Source organism: Chelonia mydas, chromosome 20, assembly GCF_015237465.2.
Source record: "Chelonia mydas isolate rCheMyd1 chromosome 20, rCheMyd1.pri.v2, whole genome shotgun sequence".
NCBI lineage: Eukaryota > Metazoa > Chordata > Testudines > Cheloniidae > Chelonia > Chelonia mydas.
In genome coordinates, this window is record NC_051260.2 from 13,858,278 (window position 1) to 13,876,907 (window position 18,630).

Below are 18,630 nucleotides of genomic sequence, written 5' to 3' on the forward strand. Positions count from 1 at the left end.
AACAGAGGCGTGTCCCTGAGAGGGTTAAACTGTAGGTCAGAAGCATGGCACCTTTTGGGTGGAGTTCTGGGGGAGGCTGGGTTTAAGGATGGGAGTCTGAAGGGTCAGCGCTGTGGCCAGAGGGGCAGGCAGCTGGACAGCAGGGTCCAACGCTAGGAAGGGGGTGCTACAGGGAACATCTGTGCCCTGGTAGTGAGCCTAGGTGCCCCAGGCTTGGGGCAGTGGTTGGTCTCTGTTCAGACCTCCGGAGCTTGAAACCCTTTGGAGATCGAGGTGCAGAGGCTTGGATTCCCCTCAGAGCAGCCCCAGTGGGTGGCCCTTTCCTCGAGCAGCAGTGCTCACCATCTGCACGTGGGTGACTTCCTCTTGCCCAGCCCTCGGGCAAGGGTGGACCCGGCTCCAAACGGATCCACCCACTTAAAGCTGCCCTCCGCCCCTGCACCGTACACCTGGCAACCCATCATTCAAGCCGTGCTCCAGGGGTGTAGGGTGAATGGGGGAGGATGGGGGAGGGGGAGCTGCACTCCAGGGGTGGGGGGGCGAGTGGGGCAGGGCGGGGGAGGGAGATCCACGCTCTGGGGGTGGGGAGGTGAGTGGGGAAGGGGGAGCCGTGCTCTGGGTGTGGGGGTGGGGGGGAGTGGGGCAGGATGGGGGAGGGGGAGACATGCTCCCAGGGCTGGGGGGGAGGGGGGAAGGACGGGGCACGAAGAGCCATGCTCCAGGGCTGCGGGGTGGGGGGTGAGTGGGGCAGGATGCGGGAGGGGAAGATGCACTCCGGGGGTCATAGGGGGTGAGTGGGGCAGGATGGGAGAGGGAGAGCCACACTCCAGGCATGGGAGTGAGTGGTGAAGGAGGAGCTGTGCTCTGGGTGTCGGGGGCGGGGGGGTGAGTTGGGCAGGACAGGGCAGGAAGAGCCATGCTCCAGGGCTGTGGGGTGGGGGGTGAGAGAGGCAGGATGCGGTAGGGGGAGCCGCGCTCCAGGGGTCAGGGGGAGTGGGACAGGGTGGGGGAGGGAGAGCTGCACTCCAGGTTTGGGGGCGAGTGGGGCGGGACGTGGGAGGGGGAGCCACACTCTGGGGGTCATAGGGGGTGAGTGGGACAGAACAGGGGAGGGGGAGCCACACTCTGGGGGTCAGGGTGCTGAGTGGGACAGGGCGGGGGAGGGAGAGCCACACTCCGGGCGTGGGGGTGAGTGGGGCAGGATGGGGGAGCCCACAGTACCGCGATCCCCAGTTCCCATGTGCTCCTCCAGGTTCCAGCACCTTCTGCTCGTCCTGCCCCCGGTGGCGGAGGCTGGTTATTGCGATTAACGGCACTTTTAGTGGCTAGTCAGCACTGCTGACTGGACACTGCCAGGTTCCCTTTTCGACTGGACTTTCCAGTTGAAAACCAGACACCGGGCAACCCTTACTCAGACTGAGGCTCGTGAGCCGCAAGAAGCTCTTTAATGTTTCTCCGGCGGCTCTTCGCAGCACGTGATATTAAAACACGGTGTGATTGAATTGTACCCTTCTGCCGGGTGGAGTCGGCAGCCACCAGGGCCGGGTTCAATATCCAGGGGTCCCTCTTAACAATACACCACAGAACCGCCTCGAGCCCCCACCCAGCAATCTGGGAAAATCAAACTCCCCGGGGCGCCTGTAAGAGGCAACACTTCCCCTTTCACAAGCACTGAGTCTGTGCATGGCTGAGAAAACACTTAATAAAAAGGGGGAAAGAACCCGGCATTAATTGGGGGAAACCCCACAACCATGAGTCGAACACATCTGACCATGAGCAAAACTCCCACCCCAGAGGACATTGGGCTGTGTCCTTTGCCTCCGTTTTTCACCGCGGTGTGAAAGTGCAACAAACAAACGTCCCTTTAACACACACTCCCCTCTCCCTCTGCCACACCCCACTCACAGCTGCTGTCCTTGGTCCGCAGAGACCCAGAGGTGCCTACACGTGAGTTCACACCTGGGGGGTGGGGAGCATCGAGCAATGCCTTCACTGCCCGCTGCTGTGCGTCATTCACTCCGCTGCTGTTGTTTGTGTCTCCGGTCACCACACCGCGCCATCCTCTCCGTCGCCGCTGGCCCTGTGCTGTCCCCTTCTGCTGGCACCTGCCTCTCTACTGTGACCTCAGCCGGGGAACTTCACCGCTAGTGCAGGCCTAGCCGTCTCTTCCGCAGACACGCTGTCCCGCAACAGATCTAAACAGCCCTTAGACCTGATGGAGTCTAGGTACCTCTATCTTTAAACTGGCCTGGCCTGGCCCCGCCCTGGCCCTTCTCCCTCACCACTGGGCTCTGGCATCCGAACCCCCTTTGTGAGCTCAGTTCAGCTGAGGGAGATCCCGTCAGCCAGGGCTGGCTAAGCACCGTTCTGCTGCCCGTTCCTCCCACAATCAGGAGGAAAACATTTCAGGCCCCCGCGTTCGAAAGTGATTTGTAACCCAGCACCAGCCAAAACTGATCACGTGGGCAATGCAGCTCTGTCTGCTGGATACCCAGGCCGAGCCGGTGTGTCTGTGTAGCCTCCCTCCCCGCAGCTCATCACTAGATGTCTGAGGAGAGCAGCTTCAGACCTTGCTTCCGTAATTATTGGCCAGTCTAAGTTATTAACCAACCAGGGTGCTTTTAACCAATTGCAGTTGATAAAACAGTGGTACTTGGTCAGTCGTTGTGGTGTGAGAATACATATATGTATAAACCAGACACACTGGTTCAATATGACCATAGAGTCCTATAGTAAATGAAACTGCGAATTCACCCGACTGTGGCTCTCTTGGGTAATGCTGAGTCTTAATTTGTCTCCTGAGATCTGAGTATCATGGCTTCAGGTCCACAGTGTGATCCTGACAACCTGCCCGGTTATGTTATCTTTAAAACTAGCCTGGGGAGAACAGTCCTGCTCTGGGACAAAGGACCAGATGGGACCTAGCAGGGCTGTTCCCTTTTTGAAGCTGTGATTCAATCAGGGTCACCACTGCGCGATGCAGGAGGCAGGGTGATGGGCGTTGCCCTGACATTGCCCCACCCAGTTTGCACCATGGGAGCACCTCAGTCACCGTGTGTATAAGAAGCCCAGTCGGAGCTAACAGCAGAGCACCCGGGGCACCCACCCAGCCCACTAACCTTGGCCCTAGAGAGGAAGGCGCCTGGATGACTGAGAGATCCGAGGAGACCCAGAGCAGATGTCCGACGTGGCTGGAGAACCTCAGTGGGACGGGGAGGACCCAGGAACATGGACTGGGGGTCTGTCCCCTCCCCGCGGTGAGACATGCCAGCTCCTTTGCTGGCTGATGAGGAATCCGCTGCTCCGTGTGTTGCTTGTTTCCTGGGGTGGCTGTCAGGTTCCTTCTCTTTTTGCTCTTTCATGGTGCTGGAAGAAAGCTCAAAAAGCAGTTTGTTTTTTCCTCTTTTCAAAAACAGATCAGAAATGGGGGTTTCACCTACCCTGCCATCCATGGAAGCCCCGGGGGTGACTGGGGAGCTGGCAGGACTACAGCATCACACCCTGTGCAGGGGAAACCTCACTGCCTGGCAGGGGATGTGATTATTTTCCTCCAAAGGTTTGGAAACTATTTGACCCAACATCTGCTCCCATTTACACCGGTGTAAATCTTGAGTCACACTAATGCCTTCAGTCTAGATTTACACTGGTGTAACTGGGAGCAGAGTTTGGCCCTTTGGCTTCATGCTTTTCATTTTTGTGAGTGCACATTTAACTCAAATGCTTGAGACACAGTGGGGAGAAAAGCTCTTTTAGCTAAAGATGCTACACACAGATCCCTGCCCCTTCAATTATTGTCAGGCTTGATCAAAAGTGCATCCCACTCAGTGCTTGGGGTGGTGGTGGTGGTGGGGTAAGATCTAGGGTATGGCCAGGACAGGGTTATCAGAGCCATTTCCTCCCTTTCCAGATCCCCCCCTCACGAACCGGCAGCTGGTGATCACCACCGTGATCATCGTGGCCATCAAACTTCTCCTGATGACCCTGGTCCTCACTGGCAGTGAGTATCCACCGTGACCTGGGCCCCCTACCCCAGCCAGAGCTGGTCTGGTGAGGGCTAGTCACCTTCTGAGACAGCATGGACTAGTAGAGCAAGTATGGGACTAAGCCTTAGGAGACCAGGATTCTATTCCAGCTGTGTGACCTTGGGCAAGTCACATCAATGCCCTATGCCTCAGTTTCCCCATCTATAAAATGGGGCTTATGAGCCTGACCCCCTTCACAAAGTCCTTTGTGTGCTCTACTGATGAGAAGGGGGAGGCATTATGATTAGGGTTTGAGATTCCCCCCTCCCCAAATCCTGCTCATCCCTGCCCTGAGGAGGTGAGAGCCCCAGTGGGCTGAGGGAGCCCCTTGCTGGGATTCCTGCCCCACCCAGCTACAGAGATGACAGACCGGACTGAGGAGCTGCCAACCCGCCCACTGGGAGAGGTGTGTGATGTGTCCCTGAGGCTTACACTGGGGCTCTGCTAAGTTTCTTAGATGGCCCATCATCAGACGTGGCCGGGGACTCCAGCCCCACAACTGAGAGGGGCCCGGCCAGTAAGATCAGGGCTGGGGGGGAGGGATAAATGGGAGGTGCTCTCTGGGCTCCTGTTGAATGTTCCTAGTCTTCCTTTCCTTAATGTCCCACCCTGTGCACTGGGAACAGGGACGGCACCACACGGGGCATAGGGAGGGGAATGAGCAGCCAGCGAGGATGGGGGTGCTGCAGTGTCTCCTTCCAATTTAGGGGTGTCGGGATCAGGGGTGGTTTAGCCTGCAGATGAGGTGGGGGGAAAGATGCTGGAAAGTCTTGATCTGGTTTAGAGGTGCAGGGAGGTGGGGATCAGGCACTAGGCAAGGTTCAGGTGTTGCAGCCTCACCCTCTGGGGTGCGGGGAGGTGGGGTGATCAGCACCCTGCGGGGGTGGGGGGTGTTTCCTATCAATGGCCCTGAGACTAACACAGGCCGTGCTCAGTTTCACAGGCTGCCCCTTCTTCCACCAGGCCAGGAGACCCTGGCCGCACAGGGAGCACAGCAGGTAAGAGCAGAGTGGGGAGAATGCAAATGCAGTGTCACGTTCTAGTTGGGGGGGTCCCCCCTAGTTGGGGTGGGGGGCTGCGGAATCTCCCTTTAGTGCAGGGGGTGAGGCTGGGGGCTGGGAATGGGGCCCTGCCACTCGCTCTGTGAGAGCAGAGCCCATAAGGATGGATGGAGGGGCCCCCTGTGCCCCCTGTCTCCGCCTGTAGTGTCTGCTTTCACGTGTGGCTTCGGTCTCCTGTGGGGTACCCACACCTGCTGTGGTTTGGCCTGTGCTCTGTGCCTGGTGGGGGGAGGCACATGCGGGGGAGAGATTGGCCCTCTGTCGACGCATGGGGCGGGGGGGACGGATTGGCCTTCCGTCGGCATGTTGGGGGAGGGATTGGCTCCTCAGGGGCATGGGGGTGGTGGTATGGGCCCCTCAGCGGAGCGTGTGGGGGAGAAAATGGCCCCTTGTTGGCATGTGGGGAGGGTCGAATCAGCCCCTCGTTGGCGCGTGGGGAGGGAGGGATCGGCTCCTCGTCGGCATGTTGGAGTGAGGGATCAGCCTCCTGTTGGCACGTGAGATGGGGGGATTGGCTCCTCGTCGGCACGTGGGAAGGGGGGGATCGGCCCCACGTTGGCACGTGGGGGGGAGGGATCTGCCCCTTGTCGGCTCATGGGGTGGGGAAATCGGCCCCTCTTTGGCACATGAGGTCCTTGTCAGCATGCGGGGAGACGGGATTGGCCCGTCATCGGCATGTGTGGGGGGGCAGGGATTGGCTCCTTGTCGGAGCATGGGGAGGGAGGGATCGGCCCCTCATTGGCATACGGGATGGGGGGATCGACCCCTCGTTGGCGTGTGGGGAGGGAGGGATAGGCTCCTCATGGGTACGTGGGGAGGGAGGGATCGGCCTCTCATCAGCCTGTAACATGGGGGGATCGGCATCTCTTTTGTGCATTGGGTGGGGAGGGATCGGCCCCTCATCGGCACGTGGGGAGGAGCGTTGGCATGTGGCGGGGAAAGGTATCAGCCCCCTCGTCAGCAATTGGCGGGGAAAGGGATCAGCCCCCCGTCAGCATGTGGAGGGGAAGGATTGGCCCCTCGTTGGAATGTGGTGGGGAAGGATTGCCTCCTCGCTGGAGTGTAGAGAGGGAATGATCGGCTCCTTGTTGGTAGTGAGGAGGGAGGGATCGGCCCCTCGTCGGCATGTGAGGGGGGATCGGCCCCTCATTGGCACATGGGGTGGGGGGATCGGCCCCTCGTCGGCTCACGGGATGGGGTGATCGGCTCCTCTTTGGCGCATGTGAGGGAGGGATTGGACCGTCGTCGTTACATGGAGAGGACGGATAAGCCCCTTGTCGGCACGTGGCAGGGCAGGGATTGGCCTCTCGTCGACACGTGGGGAGGGAGGGATCGGCCCCTCGTCGGCACATGCGGTGGGGGGATTGGCCACTAGTCAGTACGTCGGGTCGGGGGATTGGCCCCTCGTTGGCACATGAGGTTGGGGGATCCACTCGTTGTCGGTGCGTGTGGGGAAGGATTGGCCCCTAAGTCAGCACAAGAGGGGGCAGGAATCGACCCCTCGTTGGCGCGTGGGGGGGATTCGCCCCTCATTGGCCCGTGGGGGGAAGGGGCTCACAGCTGTGTTGTCTCTGGCAGGTGCTCTCCAGTGCCAGTGGGGCTGGGACCAGCACCAAGGAAGGTGCTATTTTTTCTCCTGGACTAACCGGTCCTGGGAAGCAGCGAGAAACTTCTGCTTAGCTGAGAATGCTGATCTGGTGGTGATCAACAACGCAAGGGAGCAGGTACGAGCCCTCAGCCCTACCCCAACCTGGGGTGTAATGACCCCTGGACAGTGGGCCGGCATGAGGCTTCGGCGCTGTTTGGGCCTGAGGGGAAGAAAGGAACGGTGGGACTTGGAGTCCCCAGCCCAGGGCTGGAGCAGGACTCCAGCAGTGACAAGGGCTAGCCCTGGCCCCCACACAGGGGTGAATTTTGCCCGCCTGGGGCAGGAGGGGCTCGGGGCAACAGCACAGAGAAGAGACGACGTGGAGCAAATGGTGGGGAATTTTGAGGAGGGCTCGGAAAGCAGAGCTGCATGGCAGATAAGAGAGGTGGTTACCCGGCAGGGTTGTCAGACTCCCTGGGGGGCTGGGAACACGAAACTATCCTGCCAGAGGTGGATTCCCACCAGACTGCAGAGCCCAGGGGCGTCTGCTGGCAGGGGAGAGCCAGGACACTGGCACTGGCTTTTATTTTTCCGGGTGGGTGCTCCACCCCCCTTCGGCCCCGCCTACACTCCACCCCTTCCCCCAAGACCCTGCCCTTGCCCCACCTCGTCCCACACCTGCTCCGTCCCCTCTACCAAGCACCTCCCGCCGGCTGCCAAACAGCTGATCAGCGGCGGGGTGGCGAAACAACTGATGGGCGCCCACGGAGTCGGCGCCTATGGTGGTGAATGTATTTCCTTTGGTCAGTGCTTTCCAGTGCCAGGAATGGGCCAGCACCCTGGCCGGCGCACAGCAGCCGTCATCGGCGCGATCCCGATTGACATCAGCTGGGGATCCAGCGCAAAGATCCTGCAACAGGAACTTGGGTGACAATTCTGATAAGGCCTGAACGAGACCAGGCCCTGGCTGGCTCTGCTGGGCGTATGGGAGGGAAAAGCAGGAATGACTTAGGTGAGCCCCTGTGGCCAGCAGCTCTGGCTCATACTCACAGGGATGGGGGAGCCCATCTGGGGCAGGCTTTTTACAGTCACTTTCAAAGTGGAACAGCCCTTTGGAAAGAGGAACTCGGGCGGTGTATTCATAACGCTCACCCTTATCTCCTGCTGGACCCTGTTGTAATAACTGGCCTCACAAATTTACCCTCACTGTGAACGCAGCTGTAAAAGTTTGTGAGCGTTCCTGAGATGGCACAATGACCGGGCTGATGGAAAACGGTCCCAAACAGGCGGCAGACGGAGTTAGTCCAAACAAAAGAGCCTTCTGCTGTAACTCAAGGACTGGGTTCAGATCACGCCTGGCAAACAAGAAACGTGTGGAACCAGAAAGGAGTGAATCCAGTGTTGGAGATTAAACCTACGTGGTGGCCCAAGGAACGAGGGGATGGGCTTTTCCACCCATCGCTCCCTTTTGGGGCCCTGAAAGAGACTTTGGGGAGAAAAACAGGGTACTGGAACGAGCTTCACCCTCATGGCTTCCCCACCCGCGTCTCCTGGGGCCTTTGCCATCCTGAGCCTGAGACGTGCTGACCAGACGGGGCCAGAGAGAGGGAGCCCGATGACGTCGCCTCTACCGGCTCCAGCTAATCCCAACCACCACCGGGGATGAAACGGGTCGGATGGAACAACAGCAGCCGCTCCCGCCCGTCTCAGCAGCTGGACGGTTGTTACCAGTTCTGATACCATCTAAGAGACAGTGCAGGGTTTACAATGGCGCCAAAGCCCGGACTGTGGCCCTGCCCCCTGTGTTCCGCCCAGGCTTTGCACCAGCGCCCCGCCCCCCCCACAGCCTCTCCCCGCCTGCCGCTCACTCCTCTCCCCCCTCTCCCAACCCTGCGAGCAGTGGGCGGGGCCTTGGAGGGGATGAGGCTGAGCAGGGGCGGGGCCTTGCGGCAAAGGGTGGGCGGAGCAGGGGGCGGGGCCACAGTCCGGGTGCCAGGGCCCACAAATGATTAATCTGGCCCTGCTAAGAGCCTGTCACACAAGGGGGGGCGGGTTCCTTCTAAAAACTCGGCTGCTGAAGGGGACGGGACCAAGAGAGGCTGTCGGAATGAAAACCTGGCTTAGTGCTTTACAGTTCAAAGGCTTTCCCTTGTTTTCTCTTCTTTGCCTTATCTTTGATCAAAGGTTAAAAGGGTTTTCAAGGGAACAAAGCAGGCCGGGTTAGTGCTGTTTACTGTCGGCCAACGGCTGGGTTCTGGTAACACCTTAGGCCCCTATATTCCAGCTAAATTAACACCACAGGCCCTCCTGGACTCCTTGTGCATTACCCGCACCTGCTGGGATGTGCCCAAGTTTGACTGCAAGGTTGGGATCTGTTTGGTGCGGTGTGATCTATGCCACAGCCCCCTCTGTCCCACTGCAGGACCCAATACCCTCCCCCCCGTTCCAACACCATCCACGCCCCTAGGCTCGGTGCCTCCTCTCCCCACCCCAGGCCTAGACCGTCGCCAACCCCTGCTCCTCCGCTGACGTCTCTCCATCCCCCCCACCCTCCACTCGAGGGAGAGGAGAATCGGGCTCCTTGCCTCCTCCTCTGGCGTATGCAGCACTGAGCGCACTCGCTAATGGCCGAGTGCCCAGGCCATCCCCGGGGGTTAGTTCCTGGCACGGGAGACACCTCAGGATCTGGCTCCAGTTCTAACCACCCAGTCCTCTGTGCTGTCCCCTCTCTAGAATTACTTGGGCATTAAAGCTGATTCTCTTCGTCACTGGATCGGCTTCACAGACCAAGGGACTGAAGGTGTCTGGCACTGGGTGGACAATACTCCTGCGGCATTTACGTAAGCATGGGGCGATCCTCTGCTCTCCCCTTCCTGCCCCTGGCCTTCCCCAGCTGCCCCTGCTCCTGCAGGCGCTTTCCACCTCAGTAGCTCCAAGGCTGAGACCAGGGATGGAGCCGCTTGGGTTTGATTTCATGCCCTGAGGACTGAACGACTTGAGGCTCTATCAGTCGCCCGCAGATCACTGGTTCAGATCTGGCCCAGGTCTCTAGTGACCAAATGGCATTGCTGCTGGGTGCAACTCTGTATGAAATGAGCTTGCTGGGTCTCAGCCCAGCTCCCAATGGGTAAAGCATCCACAGATCACACTGGGTGCTCGTTGGCCATCACAGCCAATGGACCAAGGACGGAATGGGTCATGGGGACAGAGCGCCCCTCTCAGCCTACAGAAGGGTCATAGAATCATAGAATCATAGAATATCAGGGTTAGAAGGGACCTCAGGAGGTCATCTAGTCCAACCCCCTGCTCAAAGCGGGACCGATCCCCAATTAAATCATCCCAGCCAGGGCTTTGTCAAGCCTGACCTTAAAAACTTCTAAGGAAGGAGATTCTACCACCTCCCTAGGTAACACATTCCAGTGTTTCACCACCCTCTTGGTGAAAAAGTTTTTCCTAATATCCAACCTAAACCTCCCCCACTGCAACTTGAGACCATTACTCCTTGTCCTGTCCTCTTCTACCACTGAGAATAGTCTAGAACCATCCTCTCTGGAACCACCTCTCAGGTAGTTGAAAGTAGCTATCAAATCCCCCCTCGTTCTTCTCTTCTGCAGACTAAACAATCCCAGTTCCCTCAGCCTCTCCTCATAAGTCATGTGTTCCAGACCCCTAATCATTTTTGTTGCCCTTCGCTGGACTCTCTCCAATTTATCCACATCCTTCTTGTAGTGTGGGGCCCAAAACTGGACACAGTACTCCAGATGAGGCCTCACCAATGTCGAATAGAGGGGAACGATCACGTCCCTCGATCTACTCGCTATGCCCCTACTTATACATCCCAAAATGCCATTGGCCTTCTTGGCAACAAGGGCATACTGCTGACTCATATCCAGCTTCTGGTCCACTGTCACCTCTAGGTCCTTTTCTGCAGAACTGCTGCCGAGCCATTCGGTCCCTAGTCTGTAGCGGTGCATTGGGTTCTTCCGTCCTAAGTGCAGGACCCTGCACTTATCCTTATTGAACCTCATCAGATTTCTTTTGGCCCAATCCTCCAATTTGTCTAGGTCCCTCCTATCCTATCCCTGCCCTCCAGCGTATCTACCACTCCTCCTAGTTTAGTATCATCCGCAAATTTGCTGAGGGTGCAATCCACACCATCCTCCAGATCATTTATGAAGATATTGAACAAAACTGGCCCCAGGACCGACCCCTGGGGCACTCCACTTGATACTGGCTGCCAACTAGACATGGAGCCATTGATCACTACCCGTTGAGCCCGACAATCTAGCCAACTTTCTACCCACCTTATAGTGCATTCATCCAGCCCATACTTCTTTAACTTGCTGACAAGAATACTGTGGGAGACCGTGTCAAAAGCTGTGCTAAAGTCAAGAAACAATACATCCACTGCTTTCCCTTCATCCACAGAACCAGTAATCTCATCATAGAAGACGATTAGATTAGTCAGGCATGACCTTCCCTTGGTGAATCCATGCTGACTGTTCCTGATCACTTTCCTCTCATGTAAGTGCTTCAGGATTGATTCTTTGAGGACCTGCTCCATGATTTTTCCAGGGACTGAGGTGAGGCTGACTGGCCTGTAGTTCCCAGGATCCTCCTTCTTCCCTTTTTTAAAGATGGGCACTACATTAGCCTTTTTCCAGTCATCTGGGACTTCCCCCGATCGCCATGAGTTTTCAAAGATAATGGCCAATGGCTCTGCAATCACAGCCGCCAATTCCTTTAGCACTCTCGGATGCAACTCGTCCGGCCCCATGGACTTGTGCACATCCAGCTTTTCTAAATAGTCCCTAACCACCTCTTTCTCCACAGAGGGCTGGCCATCTACTCCCCATGCTGTGATGCCCGGCGCAGCAGTCTGGGAGCTGACCTTGTTAGTGAAGACAGAGGCAAAAAAAGCATTGAGTACATTAGCTTTTTCCACATCCTCTGTCACTAGGTTGCCTCCCTCATTCAGTAAGGGGCCCACACTTTCCTTGGCTTTCTTCTTGTTGCCAACATACCTGAAGAAACCCTTCTTGTTACTCTTGACATCTCTTGCTAGCTGCAGCTCCAGGTGCGATTTGGCCCTCCTGATTTCATTCGTACATGCCCGAGCAATATTTTTATACTCTTCCCTGGTCATATGTCCAACCTTCCACTTCTTGTAAGCTTCTTTTTTATGTTTAAGATCCGCTAGGATTTCACCGTTAAGCCAAGCTGGTCGCCTGCCATATTTACTATTCTTTCGACTCATCGGGATGGTTTGTCCCTGTAACCTCAACAGGGATTCCTTGAAATACAGCCAGCTCTCCTGGACTCCTTTCCCCTTCATGTTAGTCCCCCAGGGGATCCTACCCATCCGTTCCCTGAGGGAGTTGAAGTCTGCTTTCCTGAAGTCCAGGGTCCGTATCCTGCTGCTTACCTTTCTTCCCTGCATCAGGATCCTGAACTCAACCAACTCATGGTCACTGCCCCCTAGACTCCCATCCACTTTTGCTTCCCCCACTAATTCTTCCCGGTTTGTGAGCAGCAGGTCAAGAAAAGCTCCCCCCCTAGTTGGCTCCTCTAGCACTTGCACCAGGAAATTGTCCCCTACACTTTCCAAAAACTTCCTGGATTGTCTATGCACCGCTGTATTGCTCTCCCAGCAGATATCAGGAAAATTAAAGTCACCCATGAGAACCAGGGCGTGCGATCTAGTAGCTTCTGCGAGTTGCCGGAAGAAAGACTCATCCACCTCATCCCCCTGGTCCGGTGGTCTATAGCAGACTCCCACCACTACATCACTCTTGTTGCTCACACTTCTAAACTTAATCCATAGACACTCAGGTTTTTCTGCAGTTTCGTACCGGAGCTCTGAGCATTCATACTGCTCCTTTACATACAGTGCTACTCCCCCACCTTTTCTGCCCTGCCTGTCCTTCCTGAACAGTTTATAACCATCCATGACAGTACTCCAGTCATGTGAGTTATCCCACCAAGTCTCTGTTATTCCAATCACGTCATAATTCCTTGACATCACCAGGACCTCCAGTTCTCCCTGCTTGTTTCCAAGGCTTTGTGCATTCACATATAAGCACTTGAGATAACCTGCTGATCGCCCCTCATTCTCAGTATGAGGCAGGAGCCCTCCCCTCACAGACGTTCCTGCCTGTGTTTCCTCCCAGTATCCCGCTTTCCCACTTACCTCAGGGCTTTGGTCTCCTTCCCCCGGTGAACCTAGTTTAAAGCCCTCCTCACTAGATTAGCCAGCCTGCTGGCAAAGATGCTCTTCCCTCTCTTCGTAAGGTGGAGCCCGTCTCTGCCCAGCACTCCTCCTTCATGGAACACCATCCCATGGTCAAAGAATCCAAAGCCTTCTCTCCGACACCACCTGTGTAGCCATTCATTGACTTCCACGATTCGACGGTCCCTACCCAGGCCTTTTCCTTCCACGGGGAGGATGGACGAGAACACCACTTGCGCCTCAAACTCCTTTATCCTTCTTCCCAGAGCCACGTAGTCCGCAGTGATCCGCTCAAGGTCATTCTTGGCAGTATCATTGGTGCCCACGTGGAGAAGCAGGAAGGGATAGCGATCCGAGGGCTTGATGAGTCTCGGCAGTCTCTCCGTCACATCGCGAATCTTAGCCCCTGGCAAGCAGCAAGGTCTCTCCAAGGCTGGTCTGATCTGAGACACCATGGTGAGGGGAAGCTTGTGCTGCCATGGCGTGTGTGGGGAGCAGCCTCTACCCCTGTACCAGGGCCTTCAACAGCGCAGCCCTCCACCACTTATGCCATTAACTGGTAATAGGTGGTTATCCTCTAGTGGGCCAATCATGATGCCTGCCCTATGAGCAGGTAACACTGTCTCTGGCCCCACATTCATTTGGATACTTCAGAATAAAAGATCTGTCTCCTCTAGGGGGAATGTCACAAACCCTTGAGACTGGGGTGCAAACTGTTCAACCCCGCTTTCCCCCGCCCCATGCAGAGAGTATTCAGCCTGCCATCATGGGCAGCCATATTGTTCCCTCTACTTGCTTTAATCCCTCCTAGCACTGGCCAAAGTCAATGGAATGGGCCCAATACTCCGTTGCTCAATGGCCCTTTACTCTGCTCTGGCAGCATCAAGGGATTTTGAAGGATATTTAATCTCCTCCCCCACCCTCACCCAGGATATAACCAGCATAAAGGGGCTGGGGAAGAGCTGGCACAACAGACCCTGGCGCAGGGGTGGGGCTGGAGCCCTGCTGGGCTCTGGCTGTTCTAAGCTTCTCAGAACCCCACCAGGGCCTGAGCATAAGTTAAATGAACCCTAAATGAGGCTGCTCTAGGTTACACTGAGGGTGGGGCCGAGCTTCCTGGGGGTGTATCTCCCCTGGGACAGGGAGTCGGTGGGCTAGGGGCTCTGAGGGCTCGTCTCTCTCTTCTCGTTCAGGCAGTGGAACAAAGGAGAGCCCAATAACCTCAGAAACGGACTCAGTGACGAGGACTGCGCCCACCTGCTGGAGATCGGCCTGTGGAACGACGAACCCTGTAGTACCTCTTACAGGTGGATCTGTGAAAAGGCCGCCACTGTGTAAACAGCTCCCCCTCCCCCCGGCTCTGAACACAGGCTGAAATTCATCCCCCCGCTGCGAGGCCTGGGCTCCGCTCACGGCCTGCGCATCAGCCCATCGGTGTGAAGATGATGTAACTGGAATATGCTTCATGCAAGAGGTCTCTTGTAAGGTATCATTACAAAGCTTATAATCTACCGAGTGTGGTCATCCTATTTGTATGAATGTATCATTCTTGTATCTGAAACTAGAAATCCAACACTACAACTCCTTTCTCCCCTCCCTCATGGAGATAACGAGGCTGCACCAGTGCAGGCGTCCTGAGGGGAGGAGGGTGCTGGGAGTTGGTCCCTTGCTCTGAAGGGGCTGGGAGCCAGGACTCCTGGGGTCTACCCCGGCTCTTGGAGGGGAGGGGAGTCTAGTGGTTAGTGTGGAGTGGGTCTTGAGCTCCTGGTCCTCCACAGTCACCTGGAAGAACTAGGAGGCACTGCAGCAGGGAGCTTAATAAACATGGGCACTTCCCAGTCAGAGAGGTCACCAGTTGCTGCTTGAGGCTTGGCTCTTTGTCTTTGTCATGAGAAGCGAGTGAAGGGAAGAAGAGGCACTCCCAGTGTGGTGAGTGAGTACAAAATCCAGGAGCACACCTGGGCAAGCTGCAGCAGGAAGGAGGCAGAGCCCTGTCTCAGTGCAGTGATGGAGCCCACAGCCCAAGGGGCTCCATTAGAGAAGCTTAGTTTTGGGAACCCAGGTAGCTGGAGCTGGCAATTTGAGCAACCCCACATGGCGTCTGATTTAACAGCGAAAGCCCAAGGATACTGGCTAAATGCCCTGATCTTTGCCTTGGGTCCTGCTGCCCTACCCCTCAGTGAGGAGGAAAAGAACGAAACTTCAAAGAGAAAGAGGCTTTTGATGCCCAATTCATAGGCAGACAGAATATTATATGTGAAAGGGCCAAATTTAACAGGAGGCACCAGGAACAAGGGAGCATCAGCTGAGACTTTTATTACTGCAGTTGCTAGTCTTGCTGAACATTACAGATATGGTGTGATGCTGGTAAAGCAAGTACGAGCTCCGGCCATGGCCTTAGGCGTTCATTAGGACCTGACAAACTCATAGCTGGAAACCAGACCAGCTCACCTGTATGTTAGTTTTGTTCAAAGTAGGTCATAGTCTTATAACACTGTATTCATTGTGTAGACTCGTGAATTGCTGGCTGTGTTAATCTCACTTGTAATGTCTGTATTCAAGGCTCTAAGCACATATGAACGTTTTGCTTTGTAACTTTGACAATGTTGGCTCTGAATTTGTGACCCCAGGCAAGAGACTCATCCCCCCTCCCCTTGCCCACTTGTTCAGGAGGCCTAGCAAGATTAAATGGGCTGTTAAGGAATATCACAACACAAAGGATTGGTGAACGGCCCTTGCAAGCTTTGGGAACATGACATGCAGAGAGTGGAAGACTAAGGTCTGGTCTGCCCTATATCTAGGGTCCTACCAAATTCATGGTCCATTTTGGTCAATTTTACAGTCATAGGATTTTAAAAATCATAAATTTCATTATTTCAGCTGTTTAAATCTGAACTTTCATGGTGTTGTAATTGCAGGGGTCCTAATCCAGAAACGAGCTGGGGTGTGTGTGTGTGGGATGCATGGCTAGAAAGGGTTAAACATCCTGCAAAATAAATAACCCTCAAAAGACATGTGGGGAGATAATGTTTGTGTTTTTATGTATTTATATATGTATGAGTAGGGTGGACAATATAATCAACAGTCCCTGTCTGTGCTGTATTCTGATAATTGAGGGGTCAAAAGAACATCCTATCATGTAAATGAATTGTAAACGGGATATCTCGGTATTCATCTCTCTTTGAAATGTACTGTAAATGGTGGAGGAACAAGCAAAAGGCCTTATGTTAATTCGTATAGCTAAGTATCAGTGATGGACCTCCTTCAAAGTCATCCTAATTACCTTTTGTTCCCCAAGGAAATCCCAACTTGTCAAAGAGGACATGAAATTGTATAAAAGAACCTTGGGTCCTGATTCTGTGATCTCAGATCTGCTTAGACTTCATCAGGGGAAGTTTGAGTCACAAGACTGAGGTCCCAGTTATGCAGGTACACCCTGAATATGAGATTTGGACATTGGACTATCACCTATGAACTATTTCCGAAAGAACTCTTTGCCACTACAAAGCTCACCATCTCTGCTGTGAATCTGCACCTCAATGGATTGAACTCATGTCTGTCTGTATATTGATCTTTTAACCAGACTCTCTCTCTCTTTTGTCTTTTAATAAATTTTAGTTTAGTTAATAAGAATCGGCTGTAGTGGGTGTTTGGGTAAGATCGGAAACATGAGTTCACCTGGGTGGTGACGTGTCCGACCCTTCGGGATTGGGAGAACCTTTTCTTTTATAGGATGAAATAAGATTTTCAGAAATCATCATATTTGATGTGGGTACCTGGATGGAGGCCTGAGGCTGGATCACTTTAAGGGAACTGTGTTGTTTGGACTTCTGAGTAATCAGGAAGGTAATAAAGAAGCTGTTTTATGCTGGCTTGGTAAACCTAAGTATTGGAATATCCACCAGCTTTTTGGGGTTTGGCTTCCTCCAAGAGACTGCTCCAAAGCCTGGGGCGTGGCACCGATCCTGTGGATCCGTGAGAGCTTGCCTCTGCGCTGTAGCCAGCAGAACGTTGGATGGGAAGGTCGCCTTTCCCTGGGGCACCGATACAGCTACGACCTGCATGGCCCAACCTGAAGGGATTTCAAAAATTGGGACACTGAGATAAAAATTTGGCCACAACAAATCTTGCACGTTTGGCACCGAACAAGCAGCTGCCTGAACTGAGGCCAGGGAACAAAGCATGGATCAAAAGCTCCCAGGCTGTCAGAACTGGTAAGAAGCCCCCAGGTCCTCCTTAGCGGAGCTGCTATGGGGGGAGGGATAGCTCAGTGGTTTGAGCATTGGCCTGCTAAACCCAGGGTTGTGAGTTCAATCCTTGAGGGGGCCATTTAGGAATCTGGGGCAAAAATTGGGGATTGGTCCTGCTTTGAGCAAGGGGTTGGACTGGATGATTTCCTGAGGACCCTTCCAACCCTGAGATTCTATGGTCTCAGCATTTCCCAATGTGATGAAGAGAGGCTCTGGGACCTGCAGGTGCCCTGCCAGGCAGAGTGCACCTCAGGAGACGTGAGAACATGCGGTGCCAGGACCAATCAGACCCCCTCAAAAATTTGATCTTTAGACTGCTGCTCAGGGCCATTTACATGGAATTGATAAGGAGTCATGGTGGTGTAAATCATTTAAAGGAATATCAAGTTTCTTTGGAATTGCTGGGATATACATTGGGTAATAATTTAAGTTTTAACCTTTCATTATAAAGGAAGGGATGTGGAGTAATTATACAGCTCCTGGCCTTCCACAGTTACCAGAGAGAAGCAGGAGCTGTTGCAGTGGGGAGTTTAATAAACGTGGGAACTTCCCGCTCCCATCGCTATTTAAGACATGGCTCTTTGTGTTTGTCCTCACACTATAGTTATCGCAGGGGGCTGGGCGTTAGGACTCCTGGGTTCTATTCTCTGTTCTGGGAAGGGAGGGGAGTCTAGTGGTTACAGAAGGGGGGGCATAGGCGCCGCTCCGTGGGTGCTCCAGGGCTCAAGCACCCACAGAAAAAACAACAGTGGGTGCTCAGCACCCAGGAGTCAGAGCTTGAGTGTGGAATGTGACGCATTCTGTGCTGCTAACAACTTTTGCCCTTGGGGCAGGGAGTTTATTTATAAACAGGTTTCAGAGTAGCAGCCCTGTTAGTCTGTATCCGCAAAAAGAGCAGGAGTACTTGTTAGTCTCTAAGGTGCCACAAGGACTCCTGTTCTATTTATAAACAGAGGCAGGGTGATTAAGATAACAAAAGGCTTGTCATTAAATTAAATTAAGGATCATTAGATGATCCTGAAAGCATTGCCAGACACTCCAGTTAAAGGATAGGAAACAAAGGGCAGGAATAAATGGTCCATTTTCAGAATGGGGAGAGGTAAATAGTGGTGTCCCCAGGGGTCTGTACTGGGACCAGGGCTGTTTAACATATTCATCAATGAGCTGCAAAAGGGGGTAAACAGTGAGGTGGCAAAGTTTGCCGATGATACAAAATTACTCAAGCTAGTTAAGTCCAAAACAGACTGCGAAGAGTTACAAAGGGATCTCACAAAACGGGGTGACTTGGCAACAAAATGGCAGATGAAATTCCATGTTAAATGCAAAGTAATGCACATGGCAAAATATAATCACAACTATACATACAAAATGTGTAAAAGAAGCATACGTGACACTGCTTACTGACATTCAGGGCCGTCCTTAGGATTTATGGGGCCCTACGCAGTATTATTAAACTGGTGCCCCTCGCAGCCCGGGGCGG

The 18,630-nt window shown here is 54.4% G+C and overlaps 1 protein-coding gene across 2 annotated transcripts; it reads left to right on the forward strand.

Moving 5' to 3' along the window:
* Window positions 1-2,949: 2,949 nt before the first annotated feature.
* LOC114021616 (hepatic lectin) lies at window positions 2,950-17,720 on the forward strand. 2 transcript variants are annotated; one of them, XR_005223666.2, is made up of 7 exons: window positions 3,039-3,257; window positions 3,908-3,997; window positions 4,958-5,020; window positions 6,662-6,807; window positions 9,405-9,511; window positions 14,094-14,386; window positions 16,199-17,720. XR_005223666.2 is itself a non-coding variant. In XM_037888104.2 (6 exons), exons 1-6 carry the CDS (start codon window positions 3,179-3,181, stop codon window positions 14,236-14,238), a joined length of 630 nt encoding a protein of 209 aa, XP_037744032.1. In that variant the 5' UTR covers window positions 2,950-3,178; the 3' UTR covers window positions 14,239-17,720. The 2 variants fall into 2 exon arrangements, 1 of the variants encoding a protein (XP_037744032.1); XM_037888104.2 differs by having other exon boundaries at window positions 2,950-3,257; window positions 14,094-17,720.
* The last annotated feature ends 910 nt before the right edge of the window (window positions 17,721-18,630 follow it).

Coding starts and splice junctions, on each gene's coding strand:
- LOC114021616 (XM_037888104.2), top strand. CDS start 3,179: ATGTCCGACGTGGCTGGAGAACCTCAGTGGGACGGGGAGGACCCAGGA. Junction 5,021..6,661: donor CCGCACAGGGAGCACAGCAG/GTAAGAGCAGAG, acceptor TGTCTCTGGCAG/GTGCTCTCCAGTGCCAGTGG. Junction 6,808..9,404: donor TCAACAACGCAAGGGAGCAG/GTACGAGCCCTC, acceptor TCCCCTCTCTAG/AATTACTTGGGCATTAAAGC.